The sequence below is a fragment of the Takifugu rubripes genome, chromosome 11 (assembly GCF_901000725.2).
Source record: "Takifugu rubripes chromosome 11, fTakRub1.2, whole genome shotgun sequence".
Lineage (NCBI taxonomy): Eukaryota > Metazoa > Chordata > Actinopteri > Tetraodontiformes > Tetraodontidae > Takifugu > Takifugu rubripes.
Window position 1 is genome coordinate 3,099,452 of NC_042295.1, and position 22,228 is coordinate 3,121,679.

General features: G+C 43.7%; 2 protein-coding genes across 2 annotated transcripts; both read left to right on the plus strand.

The window, feature by feature from the left end:
* The first annotated feature begins 2,041 nt into the window (after window positions 1-2,041).
* On the plus strand, window positions 2,042-9,428 carry LOC101078841 (myelin protein zero-like protein 3). Its single transcript, XM_011608187.2, has 6 exons — window positions 2,042-2,277; window positions 4,466-4,632; window positions 7,739-7,952; window positions 8,194-8,350; window positions 8,542-8,611; window positions 8,808-9,428. The coding sequence occupies exons 1-6, from the start codon at window positions 2,172-2,174 to the stop codon at window positions 8,886-8,888; spliced, it is 795 nt and encodes a 264-aa protein (XP_011606489.1). The 5' UTR covers window positions 2,042-2,171; the 3' UTR covers window positions 8,889-9,428.
* A 3,424-nt stretch (window positions 9,429-12,852) lies between these two features.
* On the plus strand, window positions 12,853-21,505 carry gap43 (growth associated protein 43). The gene is made up of 3 exons (XM_003968224.3): window positions 12,853-13,135; window positions 18,470-19,055; window positions 20,304-21,505. Exons 1-3 carry the CDS (start codon window positions 13,106-13,108, stop codon window positions 20,384-20,386), a joined length of 699 nt encoding a protein of 232 aa, XP_003968273.2. The 5' UTR covers window positions 12,853-13,105; the 3' UTR covers window positions 20,387-21,505.
* The last annotated feature ends 723 nt before the right edge of the window (window positions 21,506-22,228 follow it).

Consider the following 22,228-nt stretch of genomic DNA (forward strand, 5'->3'; position numbering starts at 1 on the left):
CGCAACTCTAATCTGTGTCATGTATGCATGCATCAACAACAACAATCTCACGCTGAGACTGATTTGATAGAGCTCATAACTTATGTAAGAGGAATTGTGTTATCTGCCATTTATTATGCATCATTGTGTTCAGTGCGGTGCCTCTGAGAGTGTGCACAACACCATATTTACCTGTAAACATTCAGCACCAACATATTTAATTTGCTGCTGCCAGGATTTGCTTCTTTGTTGGATCAGCCGTCTCATGACTGTACGCGTGTATTTGTGTGTGTTTTTAGAATTAAATCCAAATGGGCTGGGTAGATTGGTAGAAGTGCTTGTGTCACTTTGCCATGCAGTGCTGAAGCGACGCAACCATTATAGAATCTACGCGGTACACCATCTAATCACTGTAACCACGTTTTATTCAGACGTGCAAAGTCTTTCACCACTGCTGTAAACACCTGTGGAGAAGATGTGTTACTGTTTAAAATATACTGGTGCGAGTAAATAGAAAAAAGCATCCAGGAACGTTCTGATGGAGAGGTTTGATTGCAGTTTAGTTCATAGCAAAATGCTAAGAAGACAAAGAGGAAGAAGGAAGCATCATTTAAAGGTGATTTTATACTGTGGAGTCGCTTCATAGATTCTACATGAATTACAAATGTCTATATACACTAAGAAACATTCAAAAATCACTAGTTGAGCATTGAGGTGAGGGCCTATGTTTTAGGCCTTTCTTGAACCCTGTAAAGTCCTTAAATGCAGCTAAATTTGACTGTTTACGTTTGAAAAATCATTCATTGGCATATTTTGTATAAAGCAACAAAGAACTACAGATGCAACTTTCTTATTAGAGACCAGCGTACGTGCAAAGGGATGAAAAGCCGGATAAAGTTACCTACGCTGTCTGGCCCCAAATATTGCCTCCTGTGTTGACAGGAGAAGAACCACCTTGTTGTTGACCTGAGCTGTCAGAAAGCCAGAGAGTGAAACAGAGACCACAGTACTGTGATGAAACAGAGAGGCCCCTGTGCTCACACACAATGCGATAATGTGTGTTTTGAATATGTGAGCAGACAGGTAACATTATTACCACTGGAAGTTTCAAGTGTTTCCTCAAACTCAGCATCTATTCAAAAACTAAAGTTTGCTGTGGGAACTGTTACACAACACCTGCAGAGGGCAGGACAAAGAGAGGAGTGTTCAGAGAGGAGTGCCCTTTTACGCCTTAAAAACAAAACTGCTTATACTGGGACAGAGGGCAAATGACACTACAGCAGGACAGAGCTATATAAACTGGTTACAGTGGGACAGAGACTGGGTTGGAAAAGACATTCACTTTCTCAAATGAAATATGCTGTATATATATAAAAAAAGCTTTGCAATGTGGAGCTATCGAGTAAAGTCTGAATGGATGGTGGATGGAAGCCATAGACCAGATTAGATAAATACAGAAATGGATTTCAGGACGAGTCTGGGAGAGATAAACCACGAGAGTGAAGCAGAAATGGCAAAAGGCAGAAAAACAAATATGGTATCCCATTAGAGACAATTAGAACACGGAGATGAGGGAAAGGGACAGGGCAGTAAATGTTTGGAGAACCTCCTGAGAACATCTGGTGGGAGATAAGACAAAGATGAGTAAATGAATGAATCAAAATGCCATCAGCAACATATCGCTTATGTTCAATCTCCTTATAATTTTACAGCTTTTATATTTTGCTGATAAAATTCTGCATTCTTACATTGTGTTATTATGTGTTAGGTGTCCGTGACAACATTGAATGGCTATAATTCGTAGAATTCTGTCCCCTTTTTTCAAACTAACGTTGAAACAAATAGCAAGATAGAATAAAATCCTGCTACAATGTCTATTTAAGATGTGAAGTACCACAATTATGACCCAAGAAAAATACATTCTGAACGCAACTCAACATTCATTCATTAAATGTCTTTAAAAACAGCGGTGCTCCTGAAGGGTACACTAGGGCAGGCCTACGTTTCACAAACAAATAGTTCCCGTGCATAAAACATGACGTCACAAGTGGGCGTGCTTCTGTCTGTGCGTGTGTGTCCGCCTCCTGACACACCTGTTTGTCAGGTGTGAGACGCAGCACGCACGGAGAAGTTGAATAATGCGTTAGTCTGACATGGACGGAATTGTAGCCGGACTTTGAAGCAGCTTTAGAATGTTTTTGGCGTTCAGTGGTGCGAAGCCGCCGTCACATGGCGGAATGTGCGGATCCTTCCGCGGGAGGAGCACGACGGTCCGGGGCCTGCTCTTCTGGCTCCTCGGTAAGCCTTGGACTTTAGTCCGCAGTGAACTGCCTGTCTGTTACTAGCTGTTTGCTCCTTTAATCGTAACTATTCCAACCTGTATAACTTTATAATCCAAAAATAACAGACAGATCATTATTATCCGACACCTCAACTGGGCAGAACTAGTTGACAGCGTCTGAATTTGAGGTTTCCCACATTAATATGTTGAAGATCTTCTCCCTAAGTAATGCTGGAATAAGGTGTTGCCAGGGGCCCAAGGCAAGAGACATTAAGATGGGGTTTCCATACGCTGAGGGATCCAAATTTTTTAAAATATGAATTTAAGAAATGTTTTGTGCCAGTAGGACAACCAGTGTAAACACACCTGTGAATCAGGAGTGTATTGAATGTTGTCAACATGTTGAATGTTAAACATGTTGACAAGTTAACTTGTTTCTAATCCAACTTTATCATGGTTCTATCTCCAGAGGTCTCCGGAGGTATTTTGATGACAGTGCAAACGCAGACAACAAAGTGCCTGGTGATTTTGTAGACTTTCACATTTGCATGGTTGCATTCAGAAGTATTTGGGCGGGGACTTTAGACCTGGAGGCTTTCAGCTTCTCAGAAAAGGCAGCTGTGATTGTAACCACGTAATCCGTGTCAGGTTGTACTTTGTGTTGTATATTTTCTTTGTATTTATCGTGACCAAAATGATCAAGGTTATCATTATTGTCGCGTTATTGTTGAAATGTGTCCAAAAGTACTTAAAATCACTTAAAATCTCTGGAACACTCTCCGTGCAGGTGCCTTCTGCCATATTTTCAGAGGCCAAACATTCCAAAGTGGCTGAGATGAAAAGTTTAAACACCAATGACCTCTAGAGGACATTAAAGACCGGACATTCTGTGAAGGATGATAAAGATTTCTTTAAAAAAATGTGAATAATTAGCTAGCAATATTGTAACGAACAAATTTTACAGTGCTTTATTTTGATACTGGTAGTTGTTACGCCCATATTTTCTAGTGAGTATATTCTAACCACACTGCATCCCACAATATCACAAAGATGATTTATATGATTTGATTAATTCAAATCCAATGTTTAGGAATATCTGAATGTTACTGTAGACAAACCAAAAATGCCAATAAAGATTTGTATGTAGAAATGTTGGGCTACTGCAAAGGATAAACATGATCAGCCCTCAATACTTGCTTGGCTCCTTTTGCAAGAATTACTGCAGCCACGTGTAGTGGGATGGAAGGGACAGGTCTGGCCCTGCAGAGGGGTTCTGAAAGCCCAGGTCGCTCTGAAAGAGGCCTTCAGCTCTTCTGTGTGGTTGAGTTTGATGTTGCTCATCTTCATCTTCCTAATGCCTCATAGATTCAACGATGGGGTTTCAGTCAGGGGTGTTTGTGGTAACTCCCAAAGCTATGACTCCATCTGTGGGCCTTGAGAATCCCCCTCATTGTGTTAAATGGGATTAGTTTCAAGGTAGCGGCTGTTCCTCTGGCTTGTGCACCTTGTTCTACATTTCCATGAATGTGTTTGGGACTGAGAACAGCAGCCTTCTTATGCCCTTTGGTGTCGTGCTGGGTGTCGATGATCATCAGGTCATGATGGTGTAGCCCACTGAACCAGACTGGGATTATTCAAAGGCTCAGAAAGCCTTTGCAGCTGTTTGGAGTTAATACGCTTGTAATAGAAATGAATGGGTTTGGGTTAAGGTGATTTCTTTTTCTTTGGATACTTCTTCCACCTTTGAAACCATCCTTTCACACAGACATGCTGGAGGCTAAGACGTTACTCTCCAAACTCAACTGACCCCAACTCGTCGCAACCACACTTTTTGAATGAAATTGATGCGGTTTGTATTGCTTTTAAACCCTCGTGCCAAGATCTTAACCAGCCACACGGCAGAACCAGGCAGACTTCAGATGTCATCAATGACATCAGTCGCCAAAAACAGTACAGGCCTGTTGTGTCTGCTTTATGTGTCCTGAAGGAATGAGGGACCAGACCACAGCTGCTCGTCTGTCAGTTGTCCCCACAGACAATAGAAGCCCTCTGTTTGAAATCAGTGTTTCAAGTGGAACAAGTGTATATTGTAATAATGCTACACAGGGTATCTCACATAGGATGCATTGTCGGGGCACAAAAACCAAGCAGTCATTAAATCTTCTTCCTTGTCATTTGACGTTTTCCTCGTCTTTTCACCTGCAGCTTTGTCTCCAGTGTCCTCCATCTTTGTGAATACTCCAGCAGAACTCCAGGCATTTAAAGGAGAGGCTGTCACGTTGTCCTGCACTTTCACTTCCTCCAACACACCAACCAGTAAGATGTCTGTCGACTGGTCCTACAGGCCTCAGACTGGTGGGCCCCCACAGAATGTGAGTGGATGTTTAAACATTTTTACTAGGGTTGTCCTGATCCAGTAGCTTTGCTCCCGATGTAATACTAAATAAACACTGTCTTGCTGATCCGGTTTGCTGATCACTTCAAGCAGACCTACATTAAAGTTATTAATACCAGAGCAGCTATGTTTTACCAGAGGAATTACATCAAAAAATCCCACAGCCAAGCTGTTCCTTGATATATTTTTATTCCAGATCTAGGCTTATTAAGCAGATAACTGGAGCCATTAGGAGGCAGTTGCCAGACTTTAACAGTCTGAGCATTTCTGGTCTCTGGCCAAAAAAACCCCCAAATACTGAACAAAAGTGCCAGGCGTCTTTTTTGCTTTGAAAATGATTCCACGCTAAAGAAATTGCAGCTGTGCTCTTGCCAACACCGAGCAGTACTGCAGTATAGACCCATTTACAGAAGCTGCGCGTGCAACATGGTAACGGACGTACTGACCAGGTGGCAGAACCGAATCTGATGCTAAACAATAACCCCCACCAACATCAAAATTTCAGGCTGTTGCTTTACGTTGCTCCATTTGTTAAGATTAGTCTTTGCTTGCTTAACCAGCCTCTGCTAGCGGCCATCCTTCCGTTGCCACGCTGCACCTGCAACCATCCTTGTTTACAAACAGTACCAGTCATGTTTCCTCCTTAAGCCAATCCAATTCCATTAAAAAGGTTGGTTTGGGGGCAACACTAATGTTTGTTACTCGTGACATTGGTAGCGAAACTGTTAGCGAATGACTCCCCTGCACTCATTACAACTGGCAACTGTTTATTTTTGAAACCCTAAACCATAAATTTCAATATTTAGATGTTGAGAACTGCGTCCCTAAGAGGAACTGGTTTCCTCATTTCTGCCTCCAGACCACACCAGCTTTCACCGGGTTTCTCAGGGTTGTTGGCCTGATTTAGCCAATTGTTCAGCTTGGTGTTGCAGCAAATTAATTACACATACTTTATGTTCCTAGAAGTTTGATACACAGGCGGTATTGTCACACTTTAGGCCAGGCCACTGTGGTACGCGCAGGAAACGGTGGCCACTTGGCGACTTAATACCCTTTCCTATGTGGAGTTTTTGTGGTCTTGTTTGAAGTGCGTTCACATATATCCGTCTAAACCCATAATTGCACTCAGCCCTCTAACCCTGCACGCTCTGGGTACGGTTTCACTGACCAGTCCACTAAAGATCCACCACATGAATTGAGCAGCTCCATTTGTACTTGAAAATACCCATCAAGTGCGGTTGTATGTAATTGCATTTGAACCAATGGAATCCGTAGTGCGGTAGCTGCAACCCTATATGGCATCATTTCCTATAGGAGCACTCAAGAGTTAAGTGGAGGCTAATGTTTCTTGGCTCCCCTGATTTGGAATACTGTTGGTTTAGTCATTAAGTTGGAACTTGTCTCGTCTCAGCATTTATATAGGAGGAGGAGGAGGAGTGTGTAGTAGCATATTCATCAGCTGATTGTCTAGAATTACCTCATAATGGCATAGTTAATAATCTTTGCTAATTTCTGACCCAGCCGATGTCCCTTTATCAAGGGCTGATAATGTGTTAATGTTCTCAGAAACAGCCAGTAGATGGAATCAATCCTGAAAGTTCCTTACTTCTGTCTTAAAGTCTTCACTCATTTTGCATCCATTTCCATTAGTATCCATATTTCACCCTGGGAACCACCGTGATTAAGCAGTGGAAAAGCTCTAGCACAAAACACAGTTTAGAAGCCAGAGCTGGCTTCCTGCATAATTACTGCAGCCCTGATGAGAATTAATTTTGGAGATTGGAGAGCAGAGGCCGCGTGTTTGAATCTTTGATGTAATTATTGAATTTGGTAATTGAATTCTGCTGAATAATACAAAAAAATCTCTAACGAGGATTACATCAGACACTTGGTGGCAAAAGGTCTTTCTTGGCTGTGTTGCAGCTCCTCCTCTGAATGACTCACCTACCTTTTCCCTACCTTTTTAAAATTCTCATTGGGTTGACCGGATATTGAAATAGATACAAATAAATACGGGAAGGGAGGCAGGTGAAGGGCGCCAGTCATGCTGAGGCTTCTGGTGAGAACCATTCTGTACTAACGGAACGATCCAGAACCCACCTGTCCTCCACAGCCAATAGGCTGAATGCCTATTTTTGTTCAGCCTCAGTTTGTGTTGTTTGACCCTGAATGTGTGCGTCCAGTTGCTGTTCCAACTTTTATTTCCTCAACGCTGTTTGTTGGAAATCAGCCGGATGTTTGATTTGGTGAACCGGACTAGATGGAATTTAATTGTGTTCCTGTAAAAACATTCTTGTAAGTAGCCTTGATTTGTTTTCAACATGTCCATGATTGAGGAGATGTTTTGGTCTCTTAATGTCTTTCTCTTTCTTTACTACAAACAGAATTTACTAATTAGACATTCTTAACCTGCTGCTGGCTGAGGTGTAATTAAATCAATTATGCAAGAATTGGTCGAAATTCCATTATGCATTAATGTTGTTGCCAAAGAGATGGATGAAGTCAGTTGGAGCAGGATGACTCTGGGTGAAGTTCTACAGTCAGAACGTTACAGAAGCAGTCATGCTTGATTCTGTGGTCTCACATGCTAATGCGTTGTGTACGACCACCCCACTACCCCTCCCCCTCCAGGCAGTTATTGGATTTCTTTCTGCAGGTAACACTATTTGATTTTTTTATTTGCACTCTTTCATACAGGTGTTTGATCTAGAGTGTGTTAAGCGTATTGTGTGTCTGTGTGAGCGCTAATGTCATTGGCGTTACGGTTTTCTGCCTTTTTAAGATACAACACTTTAACGATTTTGAGGTGGAGAGCTTCTTGTACCTTCTTGAACTATCTTCTTTTACAGACTCATCAAAATGTGATTTGATTGTAAACCCACAGCCCTGCGTGTGGGTATGTTCAGGCTGTGTGTGAATAAACACCACAGCTGTGTGTAGAATGCTGCTCTCTCACCCTCTCCACTGGGGTTATTAAGCTTAATTAAACTAACATCTGGATTAAAAGGTGAATGAACCTGCTCAGTAAGAATGGTGCTAACCTTCTAAATCATTTTTTGTATCTCTCTTCTCTCTCTCTCTAGTTTTTCCACTTCTCCTCACGGGTTTTCCTCCCCCCGCCGGGTCAGTTCTTTGGCCGTATCCGGTGGCAGGGTACCCCGGCTCGCGGCGACGCCTCCATCTCTCTGATAAACGCAACGCTGAACGATAATGGAACCTACACGTGCTCGGTCAGGAACCCCCCTGATGTTCACGGGTCTCCATCATCACACACTGTGCTCACTGTCACACCAAAAGGTAGGAAAATGCAAAATGACCATCGGCTCTCTCGGCTGCATCTCTCAGTGCACCGGCGTTTATCTCACTACATCGTTAGGCACATCTGGACTAGTGATGTTTATGTAGGGGTCCGGGATAAATAAAACAGCTGTTTGACAAACGCAAAAGTGACCACGATGAGTGTCTGGACCCTGCAGTCAGAGGTCACCAGTCATGTGTGGGTGCGTCTAACCTAACGACCTCACTTCCTCTTCTCCAGCCCCCAGCATTCGCTTCTCTGACGTCACAGTCCTCCTCGTTTTTGTCCTCCTCCCCTCCACTATCATCATGCTCTTTTTGATTGGGCGGATGGTCTGTTCCAAGAAGATGTGTTGCAGATCCGCGCAGTATAGATCATCCATCGAGGTCACAAAGGGGTGAGTCATGTGACCTGCCAGTTGCTGCCGTTATAACGCTAATGGGTGGTAATCAATAATCTATTAGATTGGGTATTTTTTTCATGACGGGGGAGAATACTTTCAGTAAATTCATTGTTTGCTTGCTGTAAACGATCGCGTCTACTGTGTTGGTGTGACATCAGCCTGACCGTCTGTTCTATGCTGTTCAGAGAGCTGCATGACGGCCTCCCACCACCCGGCAGAACCAAGATGCCCACGTGTTGTGACCTGTATCTGATGGTACGCTGCACTATATTTGGCTTCTAACCATGAATAACTTAAACAGCACATATATCCCGCAGACATGGCTGCTTAATTTTACATAGTTCCAGGTCTGGCAGGGCTCAGGATTTATGAAATATAGATAGATTTGCGTGTGTGTGTCTGGGTTTTATGTCTTTAGCCACATCTCAGACTGTCTCTCTGCTCTGTGCAGGACTCTGAATATGAAGATGAGTATTACCACTTGAAAAAGAACACTCTGGTGGATCAAGGCTATGCTGAATCTCAGTTGTAGAGAAGCCTGCAGGCTGGGAGGCGTACTTGCACCCTGTTTGCTGACCTAAAGGAATGGCGGTCACTGGTGGAGCCACTCAGAGAAGGTTTATGGTTTGTGGTGACAGTTTTATACATGTTTTGTTTCCACTTTCACATCTTTGGTGAAATCTCCAACATGTTGGGTTAGTACAGGATCACATCTGTCTGGCTCAAAGGAGCTTCAGGTGAATATTTTTTATATTTGTCACTTTCTTATTATGAAGGATAGAGATATGAGTTTAATTTATTGCGTGTCCGTGTGCATACGATTGATGTTTTGGAGAATAAACACTTTGATCATGTCAGTTTTGAACATTCAGTGCTATTTATATTGATTGATTATGATGGTAGTATATATGATGTTGTATATTTTCTATATTATTCAACCTCTTAGCACATCCGACTGTGCATTTTCAGTAAATATCAGTCTTTATTGGTTTGGATATTTCATTTCACTTTGTTTGCACTCATTCATTAAAGATGCTAAATAAAATCAGCTGTGAGGACGAGTTAAAGTGTCGACTGTGTGGCTTCCGTTTGATCCACAATTGATAATTAAAGGGCTGGGGTGAAACACGGATCCTCGTCTTGTCTCGTGTCTTAACTGCTTCTTTTCCATTCATACTTGTAGGTTTTAATATTTCACTCTGAGCTGGAGCAATTATCATTCCTGAATCATCTGAACTGCCATGGCAACAGCTTGCTGATGTCAGCCAGGAGAATAAATAAATGAAACCCTTGAAACATCTGCCTTTTGCTGAGAATTGTGGTTACAACTTATCAATACAACTAACCACTGATGGAATGTAACTAAATCCCTGTGAATGATTTCCACATCTGATTAGTTTCATTTTATATTTTACTTCCACTCTGCGATGTTTTTAAACTGACCAGTGTTACTTTGCTTGCAAAGGAAGAACATATTGGAGTTTTATTCACATTTGCAAACACTTAAACACAAAATTTAGTTCCCAGACTTTTGCAGCAAGTTATACTAGTTTAACAGGTTGGCCCTTAAAGTACTTTTGTCTTCTGCTACTTCCTGATCGAAATACGTTTAATCCGTTTTATTTCACAATCGGTTGATGTTTGTATCCGAGATGATACAGAAGTAAAACTTTTTAAAAGATTTTTTAAAAGATTTTTTTACAAGCGTCTAATCCGGCCCCAGAATCACAATGCTCCAGCAAAAGCTGCAGTCAAGTCTCCAAATCTTGCTGAATATGTATCATCGTCCATATTCATCAGGTCAAATTTGTCTATTGTTGAATATTTACTAGACTAAAGAGTAAATGCATTCAAAATTCTGAGTTGGTAGAGGAGCAAAACTTCTCTGCTTCAGATTTCAACAAAAGGAATCACTCATTTACTCGATTACTCCACACCAACGTTGCTAGGATACCTGAGAAATTGCCCCCAAAAACCTACATTCAAGTAGAATTTTCATCTCAGACGCATTCGGAATATTGGTGAAGCTGCTCATAAACTCTGGAAAAACCTCTGAAATGCGTTCGGCACTTGCTCACCTCCACTTGCCGGGTGAGGAGGACCGTGCACGGCTGTTCCAGGTCTCCTCGCAGGAGATGATGCATCAGTGTTCTGCACTGCAGACAAACGTGGCGGGACTAACAGCCATTCAGACATCAGACTCTAAGCTCTTAATCCTACAGTCAGATTTGATCGTGGTGAGACGAAAACCTTCAAATTGCACTTGATACATATACCCAAGCATGTGGCAGCGCTTTGTTGCCATAGCAACAACAACTAGAGTTGTCTTCTGCGTTGACTCCTGCCTCAGCTGCTGTGGTTCACCCGGTGTCACCTGCAGACTCTAAGTTGATGTGTGCGGTGACTCTAAGAATGCTCTCATTACTGACAATCCTGGAAATTTAATTAAAAAATACTATCACTTTGTTTCCTGGTGTACGAGGACACGGACGTGCGCAGGTTAGCTTAGCTTGGTAGTTTACTGTTAGTGTCAAACTGATGGAGTAAAAGACTGTAACAGTTAATTAATGAGGGTGTTAAAAGGTCACAGGGTTGATGTGCAACATTTCTGGTGCGCTCGGATGGTTCTTTCTCAAAAGTATCCTATTTTCGAGACAGAGTGCCAATGAAGAGCTTACACAGGGTGTTGTCAGGTTGTACCTGACAGCTTCTCAATACAGCGCGACGCTATCGATCCGTGCAATCACTACAGCGGCAGATTCTACCCCTTTACTGGAAATCAAAGATCTGGACATGGACTTAGCATATGCTAATGTGTTCCAGAGCAGTTGATGGAGTTTGCATACACAGTTCTGTGTATCTGGGCAAACAAGGCGTCCAATCATCTCTTCATTTAGAGTGTTGAAGATTGCAAAAATCTGTAATTGGTGAATAGATCAGCACGTGTTAATGAAACGGATAATTTAATTTATGGCTGGTTGCCATTACTCACTATATTGTAGAGCAATGATTTGGTATCTGTCAGGATTTGCAGTGTAGTGAAAATGAAGCGTAACAGTTGGAGAAATACTACTTAAGTTTTTTTTTTTTCAAGATTTAGCTGTGATTGATGTTCCCCCTATCTTCCGTAATCAACTAATAGAAGAAATTTAATTCAATCTGGCAGCCTCTGAAAAACTTACATCCCCTATTTAAGGGCTTCAAAAACTGCTCAGTGAAAAACTACCCCCCAGAAACAATGACTTCAGAACTTGGATGATCTGAAACAATGAAACGCGAACAGTGGATTTCATCTGCATGATTGTATTAAATTAAATTAAACCCCTGAGAAGAAGGTGTGTAAAGGACAAGCAGGGCAGCGGCAGCGGCAGTGGCACCGGCAGCCTGCATATTTCCAGGATGTGTGTCATCCAGGCCAGTTCAGACCATGATGTCACAGTGGCGCTGACGTATTCTGCATTCAAGTAACGATGACCACCAGGAAGGCTGTGGCTCAGCAGGCTGCTTAATATCGCCCATCCATCCATCCATCCATCCATCCATCCATCCATCCATCCATCCATCCATCCATCCATCCATCCATCCATCCATCCATCCATCCATCCATCCATCCATCCATCCATCCATCCATCCATCCATCCATCCATCTGTAGCATCTGCTGCTGTTAATGCGGGGGTGGGGACACTCAGACACCAGTTTGTGTTCCTGTGTGTGTGCGTGTGTATTATGGAAAACAAATACGGAGTGTGGGTGTTTTGCATGGACATGCACCTGCCATGCTCTGTAAATACTGATGGTGAGACAGTGCCGGGGGGGTGAGGGCAGGGGTGTGCTCATTAAACCACACTGTGTGTCAATGTGGGCAGGAAAAATGGGGGAGGGGGAGAGAAACAGAGTCAGTTCTTCTTGTCTGCCACACCCGGCCCTCTTGCCTCTTTTCTTCTCTCTCCCTATTCCTCTCTCTCTCTCTCTCTCTTCCTATTCCTCTTTCTCTTTCCCTCGCTCTCTCTTACTCCTCCTCCTCTGCTCTTCTGGTCTATCTGCTGGTGTTTCCATGAGAACAGAGTGAGCTGCGTTTCGGGGGGAGTAGTGGTAGTGAGGGTGATGTGGCTTAAATGCGCGCGCGCGTGTGTGAGTGTGCACGCACGTGTGTGTGTGTGTGGCATCATCATCTTTCTCACATTGCTCCTGGCAGTGAGATGCTGCTGGCTGAGCCAAAAACCATCTTTGTGACATCGCCGTGGCAATTTGGAAACACTCATTAAAGACTTGGAAAGTGAAAAGCGAGGGCAACATATGTATATGGCTGCACGCTTGATGAAAGGATACGATGATACAGATGAGTGGATAAAGCAAATTGGAGGTACCCTTGCAGCTATTAAGGGAGAACCTTTTTTAGGGTGGGGCCGCATCTTGAAGTCAGGCAGAGAGACGAGGCGGGGAGGAAGGGAGGGAGGAGGGAGGGAGGGAGGGAGGGAGGGGTTTAAAGGGTGGGCTTACAGTCATTGTCAGTGAGAGCGAGAGAAAAAGAGAGAGAGGAGCAACTGAAGAAGGAGTGCAAGCAGACTGGGATGAGTAAAAGCACTGGGCAGCTTAGCTGTTGATACAGCCTGAAAGAGAGAAAGAGAGAGAGAGAGAGTGTGTGTGTGTGCGCGAGAGCGTGTGAGAGAGAAGTGAAAAATTGAGGAGCAAACTCAAGGGAAGAAAGAAGCAGAGCATCAAAAGGGAGGATAGAACCAACTTGAACCATGCTGTGCTGCATAAGAAGAACCAAACCGGTAAAGTGAACCGATTTTATTCTGATCTTTGGCGTGACTGAAATGACGTGTCTCCACTCTGAACTTTGTGAGTGCCGGAGCAGGAGGTGGTGCTGATGGTGCCGGTGGTGGGGTGGTGATGGTGGGGTGGTGCCGGTGGTGGGGTGGTGCTGGTGGTGCTGGTGGAAATGTTTGCCATTTCCTCGGACTGGAGCCTGGCCGTCTTGATGCAGACACACCTATAGCTAATACGATTACCCCACATGAATAATGCTCCCACAGTCCCTCTCTGGCGCTACGTGCACATGGGTTTGGGTGTGTAACCGGATCTTGGACATCCCCTCATATTGATCAAGCACTTAACAAAAAAGTGAAAGAGCATCGAGCACATTGCAAAACGGAAATATAGTCCGAACACGTTGGTGCTCCTTTAAACAGCTTACGAGCTCCTAATTGATGGGTCTTAATACCTTTCTTTTTCACTTGTGCTGAAGTGGGAAGTAAATTTCCACAGTGAAAAAAAAAAAAGGGCGGGGTACAGATAGAACGAGCAGCACCATCATGTCAGCAGCCTCGGGGGGATACAATGGGAATAAATGAGCATAAATGGATTATCACAGCCCTCCAGCCTTATAAGTGGCTGCTGTCAATGGAGGCTAGTATGGAGTGTGTACTTATTTAAAGGTTGCAGAACAATTTAAAAAATAAAAAGGAGCGGGTGGGCCTTGGCAGCAGAGAGGAGCTGCTGTCACTGGTGTCTTAAATGTTAGTGTGGATGAGTCACGTTAGCTCTGAACAAAAGCTTCCCTTTTGAATTTGCAGGGCGGAGAGTTGCTGTTGTACAATGAGATTGTAGGGAAGAACAGTAAAATGGAGGTAAAAAAAACCCCTCAACTCAGATGAGGATGGAGGTAGGGAGGTACGGGGGGAGGTGGGGACATGCAACAAAGCAGAAATGAGACTGTAGAGAGAGATGCAGGTGGAAGCAGCCGGCGCGCTGCAGCCATGTGGGTGAGGCACCGGCTTTTTCCCACAGATCTTTGTCGCTGCATTCTAAGCAGTTACACAAGCACTTATCCTCCCGCTGCTGCTTTTCAGGACCACAGAGACAGATCAGTCCAGACAGACTTGTGCTACTTCATGGTCGGATGAGCAAAAAGCCGGCCGGTCCTGCCGTCGTGGACGTTTAAGTGCTGTTGCAACATCTCCTCCCTGGGAGTGGCTGCTAGTGTTTCATTTATGTCTGCCGGCTGTATTTTTAGCTTTAGGACTGATTTTACTCGTCCTTACCACGGAATGGAGGGAAAGATGAAGCACAGGCACGTCCTCATCCACCTTTAGGCCTGCACAGAAGCGAGCATCTTCTCAACCTCCGCCCAGATCCTGCTCAACGTCCAGACCCCGTCTGTCTGTTTCTGTATGAACCCAAAGACCCGAGCACGTCCCTCCTCTCTCTCTCTCTCTCTCTCTCTCTCTCTCTCTCTCTCTCTTTCTCCTCATCCTCGCCCCCTCATTCCCTCTGTGAGTCGAGCGGTGGACCACGAGCTTTTGTTCAGGCAGAGTCGCTGTAATTGAATTAAAGGCAGCTCCAGAGGATGGAATGATCAGCCGCTGATCAGCCGGCGTTCTTTACACACCAGAAACAGAGAGGAGAAGTGTTGGTGGAGGTGAGGAATGGAGGGAGTCACCACCTGAGACTCCCTTCCCTCATCTGCAGGAGCTAGCCGGCTGAAAGGGTGTGGTGCTCCGAGAGAGAGCCAGGGAGAGAGAGGGAGAGAAAGAGAGAGAGGGAGAGAGAGGGAGAGACATAAATCAGACAGACAGCATGAAACCACGCTGGGTTTTTAGGAGAGCTTACTGGGACTGAACCACACATCCACTTCTTCACCTCTTTTAATGAATCAGCGCTCAGAATCTGAAACGCACATTTCCCCAACAGCAAGGAACATTCATCTCTGTCAGAATCGGTCCATTAATGATTATATTTGTGTAATTATGAGTATTAGGACTGCTGCAGTGTAACCATTGCTGATGTCATCTGCTCTATTAACTGTCAGCGACGGCGTGGCTGCTTATCCACATGTTGGCATTTTGGAAACGGGGTCCCGTTGACAGAAGGTGAAATCTGGGATCCATAAAAATAAAAAACATGTTAATTTGCCAAATTTGGCGGATTTCTAATGTCTTTGAGCTGGAAAAAGTGAGTATTTTAACAAATATTTCAGGGTTGAATGATGAAGCCAAACTGCCGAAGCCTTACGAATTTATCACAAACTTATTGCTGTTTGAGTTTCCGAACAATCGCAACAATCCGATCAGGAATTCTGAAAACCTGTAAAAAAAATGCTTGGGATGTTCCCCAGTTTGATTTCGGCCACTGACGGAGAAATCCCTCATGAAAGGGATCAAATCAACTTGGCTTGCTTGGCGTACCAAGGTCACGCAAACACGTGTGAATTAATGTATGCATTCCTTAATAATTCCCCCCACTCCCCAAATGTCACCCATGGAACGGAGCTGTGGGATTGTTACTGTGCATCGCTGCGGGGGGATGGGGTATTATCATGGATCTGGCGGGTGTGGTTCTCAGCCCACCCAAGGACACAGACACCGCTGACATAAGAATTGGGCACATATTTATCACTTTAGCAGAAAGGACGCATGCCCCCACCCCCCTGCTGCTCATCCATTTCAATAGACCTGCGAATTATTGCACGTTCATACTCTGAACGGACAGATTCCTGTCGAGTTTTTAGAACTTTTCATTTTTAGGCCTCCTTGGAATCCAAACGGTGGCTAAAAATGACTAATTAAGGCGCTTTGAGCAGATGCCCGGCTGCGGAGCCTGGATGAGCGTGCACCCGGTAGCTTGGGGAGGCGCCGCTGTATTTATGAATGAAATTGTGCTGCAACAGAACGCGAGTGGAGCAGAACCTGCAGGACTGAGAACGTGACCAGGGTGCACTTTCTGCTCAGAGGCGTTGCTCTTTTGGCCCTCCTGCAGCCGCTGCATAGCAGGCGAATGATATATAAGAACACACCAGCGTCACAGGTGATTTATTTTTATTAAGAATTATTAATGAGTGTGTGTATTTTAAGAAAATGAATGAGACAAATCTATCATCATTTATTAATTGAATACTATGTAAATTCAGTGTCATATTTGAACCCACAACCGTGTCAGTAATGGGAATGATGTGATCTATGATGACATCACTGAGCACTCCGCTCATATTTTACCCCATTTGTACTCCAGTGACAGCCCCCCCCCCCCTTCAGTATGATGTCATGTACCCAGTATTCCCAATCTCTCTCATCCATCTTTTCTCTTTCTGACTGACTCACTGCAAGCGGCCAGTAAGTAATTCTATTTAGAGTTAAGTGCTCGGGTCAGACTTTTTGGCAATTGTAACCACCTATGAGATCAGCTGTAATAAAATCTTAAAGGAGTCACTGGAGACCAGTGGATTTTAAAGAACAGCGGCTGCTGCTTTGTGTTTTAATAGGCCGACACTTCATATAGTCTTTATCTGCTGGCCGGACGCACCGTCCTGGACCCACGCCGAAAAGGCGAAATGTATTTTTTATAACATTGCGCGGCAGCAAATAGATTGGAAAAGTTATTATGGTTTGTAGGAAGAGGTGAGGCTGGATTTACAGCCTGGACCTTGAGCATGTCGGTGAGGAAAGGTGAAGGAGCTGGATGGAATGACTTCATGTGCCTTGGCCCCTGCTCTAATATTAGACTGACAGACTGACCCTGAAGAAGACATGTTGCTTTAAAGCTCCGGGCTTTTAAATCAAGTCACAGAATAAAAAGTAAAAAACAAACAATCAATAAAACTGCAATAATATTTTTGGGGTTATATTTTTTCGAATGGAACCAAACATGCAATGTTTCTCAATTTAGACACCTGACTCTCTTTAATCTGACTACACGGTGTAATCCGATCGCATTGATGGGGTCAATAAATAATCACTCTGAGAGTTTCAGGATTTTCTTTTGATCACGCTAGGAGAAGCGAGCACCTTGGGCAGATTGATCAGAGCAGCGGTCACCTGAATATGTAACGGAGAACGTCCTTGTCCTCATTAACATTTCCTCTCATTAAAAATCACCCTCGCTCTCCCCCACCTCTCTCTCCCTTTTCTTCCTTCCTCTGTCCTCCCATCCCCGTCCACACCCCTCCCCTCTCACTGTCCACCCCCCTCCTGAATGGTAAATTCCTCTTGGCCTGTACCCCATTGGGGTCAGGTGCGCTGCCAGTCAGGGTGACATAAAGTCTTTCATAGCAGCATCCATCAGACGGCACAGTGATGAGTTAGCACTCTGGTTGTCACGGTAACCTTTGATGGTTGTGTTGGGGTGGGCTGGGGGGGGGGGGGGGGGGGCGATGGTGGGTATGGCAGGGAATGCTGAGGAGAGCAGCTTGTCTCCTAGCAGCCAGGGAGTTTTTAAACGCTTTCATCTGTTCCTGTTTGAAAATGTCCCGATGTTGGAGGGAAAACCTGACAGAGATAAATGTCACGTTATTTATTTATTTAATCATTTATGTTCAACAATGCCTGCGCCGCACTTGGGTTTTTCCCTTTTTTTGTCCCAGCTTTTTGAATACTTTGTGTTTGCCTCATGTTACCCCCTCACATTTAAGTGAAGGCGCACCTTTGAAGCTCCGTACTGGCTGAACTGGCTCTTCTCTACCCGCTTTAAAAAATTTATTTTTTTAAATTTGGCTGTTTTGCTCAAAATGTGCGGATTTGGTTTTCTTTGCCACTTTATGTTCATCACCCATTCTTTGATTTGATTTGCTTTCTTTTCATTAGATTTATATGACTCATAGCACAAGCCACAATTTGATGGAGAGCCACTGTGTGGATCCACTTATCCAAGGTAATGAGATGGGCCCAACCTCAATATTCCACTGTTCCGTCCTCTTCCTCAGCCTGCTCTTCCTTCAGCCCTAAACCAGTCCTGAACCCTCACCCACATCTTACCACTCTGATTCCCCAGTATGAGCAGAATAAAACTGCTTTCACAGAATAACTTTTGTCTTTGTTTTCTGACTTAATATTCCTCTTCAATTCCTGGTTAAGATTTATATTTACTTTCCTTTATGTTAATTTCTGAGTGCTTTTCAAAGTTTTTTTTCCTTTTAATCAATTCTCTTTTTGGGACAAAAACAAACGAACAAAACAGAAATCCGATTAATTTATTTAATCTGTATAATTGTGGCATTTTTGAAGCAACAAAAATGCTCTTCTGTAGAAATCAAAAGATGCATGCAGCAGTATTTTGGGTAACCAGTACACTACATTATTGCATGTGTGGTCATGGTATCTTTTCTTTATCTTCAGGTGGAGAAGAACGAGGACGCTGACCAGAAGATTGAACAGGATGGAACCACCAACAAACCTGAAGACAAAGCCCACAAGGCTGCCACCAAAATACAGGCCAGCTTTCGTGGACACATAACTCGGAAAAAGATGAAAGATGGCGAGAAAGAGAAGGACGGAGACAGTCCTGCTGCTGCAGAGGAGGCCACAGAGGGAGGAGAGGAGGTGCAGAAAGCAGAGGGAGAGCAGAAGATGAATGGCGAAGTGGCTCCAGAAGAAGGAGAGGCTAAGAAAGAGGAGGAGACGAGCCAGGCCAAAAGCCCGGTGGCAGAAAAACTGGCTAACTCTCCTGCAGGAGCAGCTACATCTCCCGCTGCGCCTCCCACCACGGAGCCCCAGAAACAGGAGTCAAAGCCGGAGGAGAAAACCGAGGAGAAGCCCAAAGAGGCAGATGCCAAGAGTCCTACCACAGCCACAGCCGTGGAGAAGAAGGAGGAGAAGGAGCAAAGTGAGGAGAAACAGGAGGAGGCCAGACAAGCCGACGTGCCTGCTGCTGTCAGTCAGACAGCTAAGGAGGAGGAGCCTAACCAAACAAAAGACCAAGCAGGTACCCCTCACACCTGGCACTGCCGCACAAAATCTCACTTTCACAATTGCACTTAAAATAAATCCAAGACAAACGATATTGTGAGTACGTGATACAGAAAATTCAGTCATGGTGCCCAACGTGGTCTCATTCCTCTGCTCTATGGAGAGGGTCAGACAGGTAATTATTGATTGCATTCAGTCTGTGGTAGGTGGGAGTGGTACACACTACAGAATTAAAAGGAAACTAGGTCATCTAGGCTGTGCTGTCTCCCTGTTGTCATAGTTACCATCTCAGTTGGGTAGCTGGCCTGCACGGTGTGGAGCAGCGATAACAGGTGCTCTGATTTCAATGAATGATTAATGATTCTGTCCGGTCACGATCCCAACCGGGGAGGTACGTCACCGCTTAGAGCTGCTGGACAGGCGGTAATTAAAAATCTACCTCTGGCTACATCCATCTATCTATCTATCTATCTATCTATCTATCTATCTATCTATCTATCTATCTATCTATCTATCTATCTATCTATCTATCTATCTATCTATCTATCTATCTATCTATCTATCTATCTATCTATCTATCTATCTATCTATCTATCTATCTATCTATCTATCTATCTATCTATCCATCTATCATCTATCTATCTATCTATCTATCTATCTATCCATCTATCTATCTATCTATCTATCTATCCACACATACCCACACACAAAGTCAAATCTCTAACGGGATGATGTCATGCTATGATCTCACCCCTTTCTATTCAAAGACCATGAGGTCATCATGATGTAATCTACAAGAGCATTTTTTCCCTCTCTCTCCAAAATTTGTGGGACAACACGTTTGTTCTATACGATAATGGGTTTTCTCTATTATGCAGGACAGCAGATGTTTGGGTGACTGCATGAAAGTCACAGCGGTTGTTGTTGTTCCACTTGACTGTCAACATCAGGTACATTGAGGAGAAGCAGCCCCCATTAGCAGCACCCCCCTCTTTCATGATCTACATGTGGGGCATGAAGAATGTGCAGGTTTTTTCTTATAGTTTGAGTCAACATTGAGGATTTAAGCAGCTCCTATTCTTCTTGTTTTTCTTCTTGTCCTCATGTTTACTCCATCTGAGTGAATAAAGGAAAGACCAAGCTGTTCTATTAATGCTAACAGGATGTACCTATGCTTTTTTGTTTGAGTTTGAATATGTTACCTCAATCCTCATTATCTTCCTCTCCTTTCCTCATTGCCCCTCCGTTCTCCCTCTTCCTCCAGATGCTGCAGAGGAGAGTAAAGCAGAGGAAGCCGCCCCAGCGGACACAGCGGCGGCTGGCGCCACCGAGTCCAAGGAAGAATAGAATGAAATATCACCTCCAGAAAAAGAATGAAGAATAACACAAGAAAAATCTGAAAGGTTGCTCTTTGCCTTTAAGAGGGCACTCCGTTTCTATTTGTTTGTCATTTTTTGTGTGGCAATGATTTTTCTCATGTTGGGGGAGTTTCCAGCGTGAAGTTTTTTGGCTCAAGCTCATACAGGAGGATGGGATGATGATGAAAAATGATTGTTACCTTGATGATGACGAGGATGGCGATGAGGAGGATACACCTTCACTCTCTATTGCAAGTGAATCAGTGGTGGAGTGAACTCTCCCAACTGGATATTTCCACATCTAAATGCATTGCAAATGCGCCACCGATTATTTGCATTGCAATGCACTTTCTTTCAACACGTTTTGCAAAATCCATAGTTCTCCAAATGCACGCACAAAAATAGCTGGTTTTAAAATGCAAATCCTGTTTTCAACACAGAACAAGTGTGTTGAGAACACGTAGTTAATGTACTTCCATATGAGACAGAGAGTAGAATGTATGAACCAATGTGTGACATTTCCAGTTGGGCAGCTTTATCCAAACCCACACCCTTTAGAAGCTCTTTCATTCCCCCGCCTCGCTCCATTCTATTTGAGTTGCTCCAGCTCAGTTTACACACCCTTACAAACTCTGTTTACTCACGTATTCAGTAAAGGACCTGTTGTTATTGACCTGATCATATAATAAACTATACTGTAGAAATCAGTTATAGTACTGATGATTTGTGTTCAGACGACCAAACCTGAGAACAGTAGCATGAACCATCGAACCAGATGCATGATGGGAACTCTCCCTCCGAGAGGAACTTTTTCGCAGCCACAAAAACTTAAGAGCTGTGGCGGCTTCTTTTTGATGTCTTTGGTGTTGTTATGACAGTTTATATGAATTGGAAAAATAATCTTGCACTGATGTTATGACTAAAAAGATTTAAAAAAAAATCAAACAAGCAAACAAAAATAAAACTTTTCCCATGTTCCAGTGAGTGCAATGTCAATTTCAACCTTATCAAGGAGTTTGAACTTGTGAGAAAAAATATGAAAAAAACGACATAAAAATGGTTTCATTGTCTGTTTTCAAAAATAAAGCAAATGTGCCAATTACCATCACAAGCTGTGGAGTTTGTTTAAAGCCCCTAACTCTAACCCTAACCTTAACCCCAACTCCTGACCCTAACCCAAACCTTCTTTCAAACTAACCCTGACCCCAACCCTACCTTCTACCCTAACCCAAACCCTAACTCTTTACCCTATCCCTTTTGAATGAACCCCGACCATAACCCATAACCTACTATTGAACTAACACCAAATTTAATGCTAACACTACTGCCTTACTAACCCTATCCCCAACCCAACTTACTAACCCCAACCCCAACCCTACTTTCTAACTAACCCTAACCCTATTTTCTAACTAATCCTAACCCACTTCTTCATTTCCTTTAAAAATTGAATAACCAACTTTGGCCTTCACCTTTTTATGATATATCTATTTATTTACGTACTCTATCGACTTAATTAGTCTTCTAAAAGTGAACACTGATGCAGCTGACAGGCTTAGGTATCCCCTCTTCCTCTGTTCATCCAGACCTGGTTTTGAACCTGGACCCCCTGTGGGAGAGACCGCAACCTTTCCACGCACCTACACCCTTGTAATCACTATGCCAGTGCTAAACGGTTCAACCCAAAATCCTAGACCTCAACGCTGACCCTACTTACTAATTAACCCTAACCTTAACCCTAACCCTACTTTTGAAAAAAATCCTATCCACAACCCGAACCCTAACCCTACTTTCTAACCTAACCCTAACCATAATTCAACCCTAACCCCAACTA

Excerpts from the sequence above, each read along its gene's own strand:
- gap43 (XM_003968224.3), top strand. The coding sequence starts at position 13,106 with ATGCTGTGCTGCATAAGAAGAACCAAACCG. Across the intron at positions 13,136-18,469 it reads GCATAAGAAGAACCAAACCG|GTGGAGAAGAACGAGGACGC; the intron begins GTAAAGTGAACC and ends CTTTATCTTCAG. Across the intron at positions 19,056-20,303 it reads CCAAACAAAAGACCAAGCAG|ATGCTGCAGAGGAGAGTAAA; the intron begins GTACCCCTCACA and ends CTCTTCCTCCAG.
- LOC101078841 (XM_011608187.2), top strand. The coding sequence starts at position 2,172 with ATGTTTTTGGCGTTCAGTGGTGCGAAGCCGCCGTCACATGGCGGAATG. Across the intron at positions 4,633-7,738 it reads CTGGTGGGCCCCCACAGAAT|TTTTTCCACTTCTCCTCACG; the intron begins GTGAGTGGATGT and ends CTCTCTCTCTAG. Across the intron at positions 7,953-8,193 it reads GCTCACTGTCACACCAAAAG|CCCCCAGCATTCGCTTCTCT; the intron begins GTAGGAAAATGC and ends CCTCTTCTCCAG.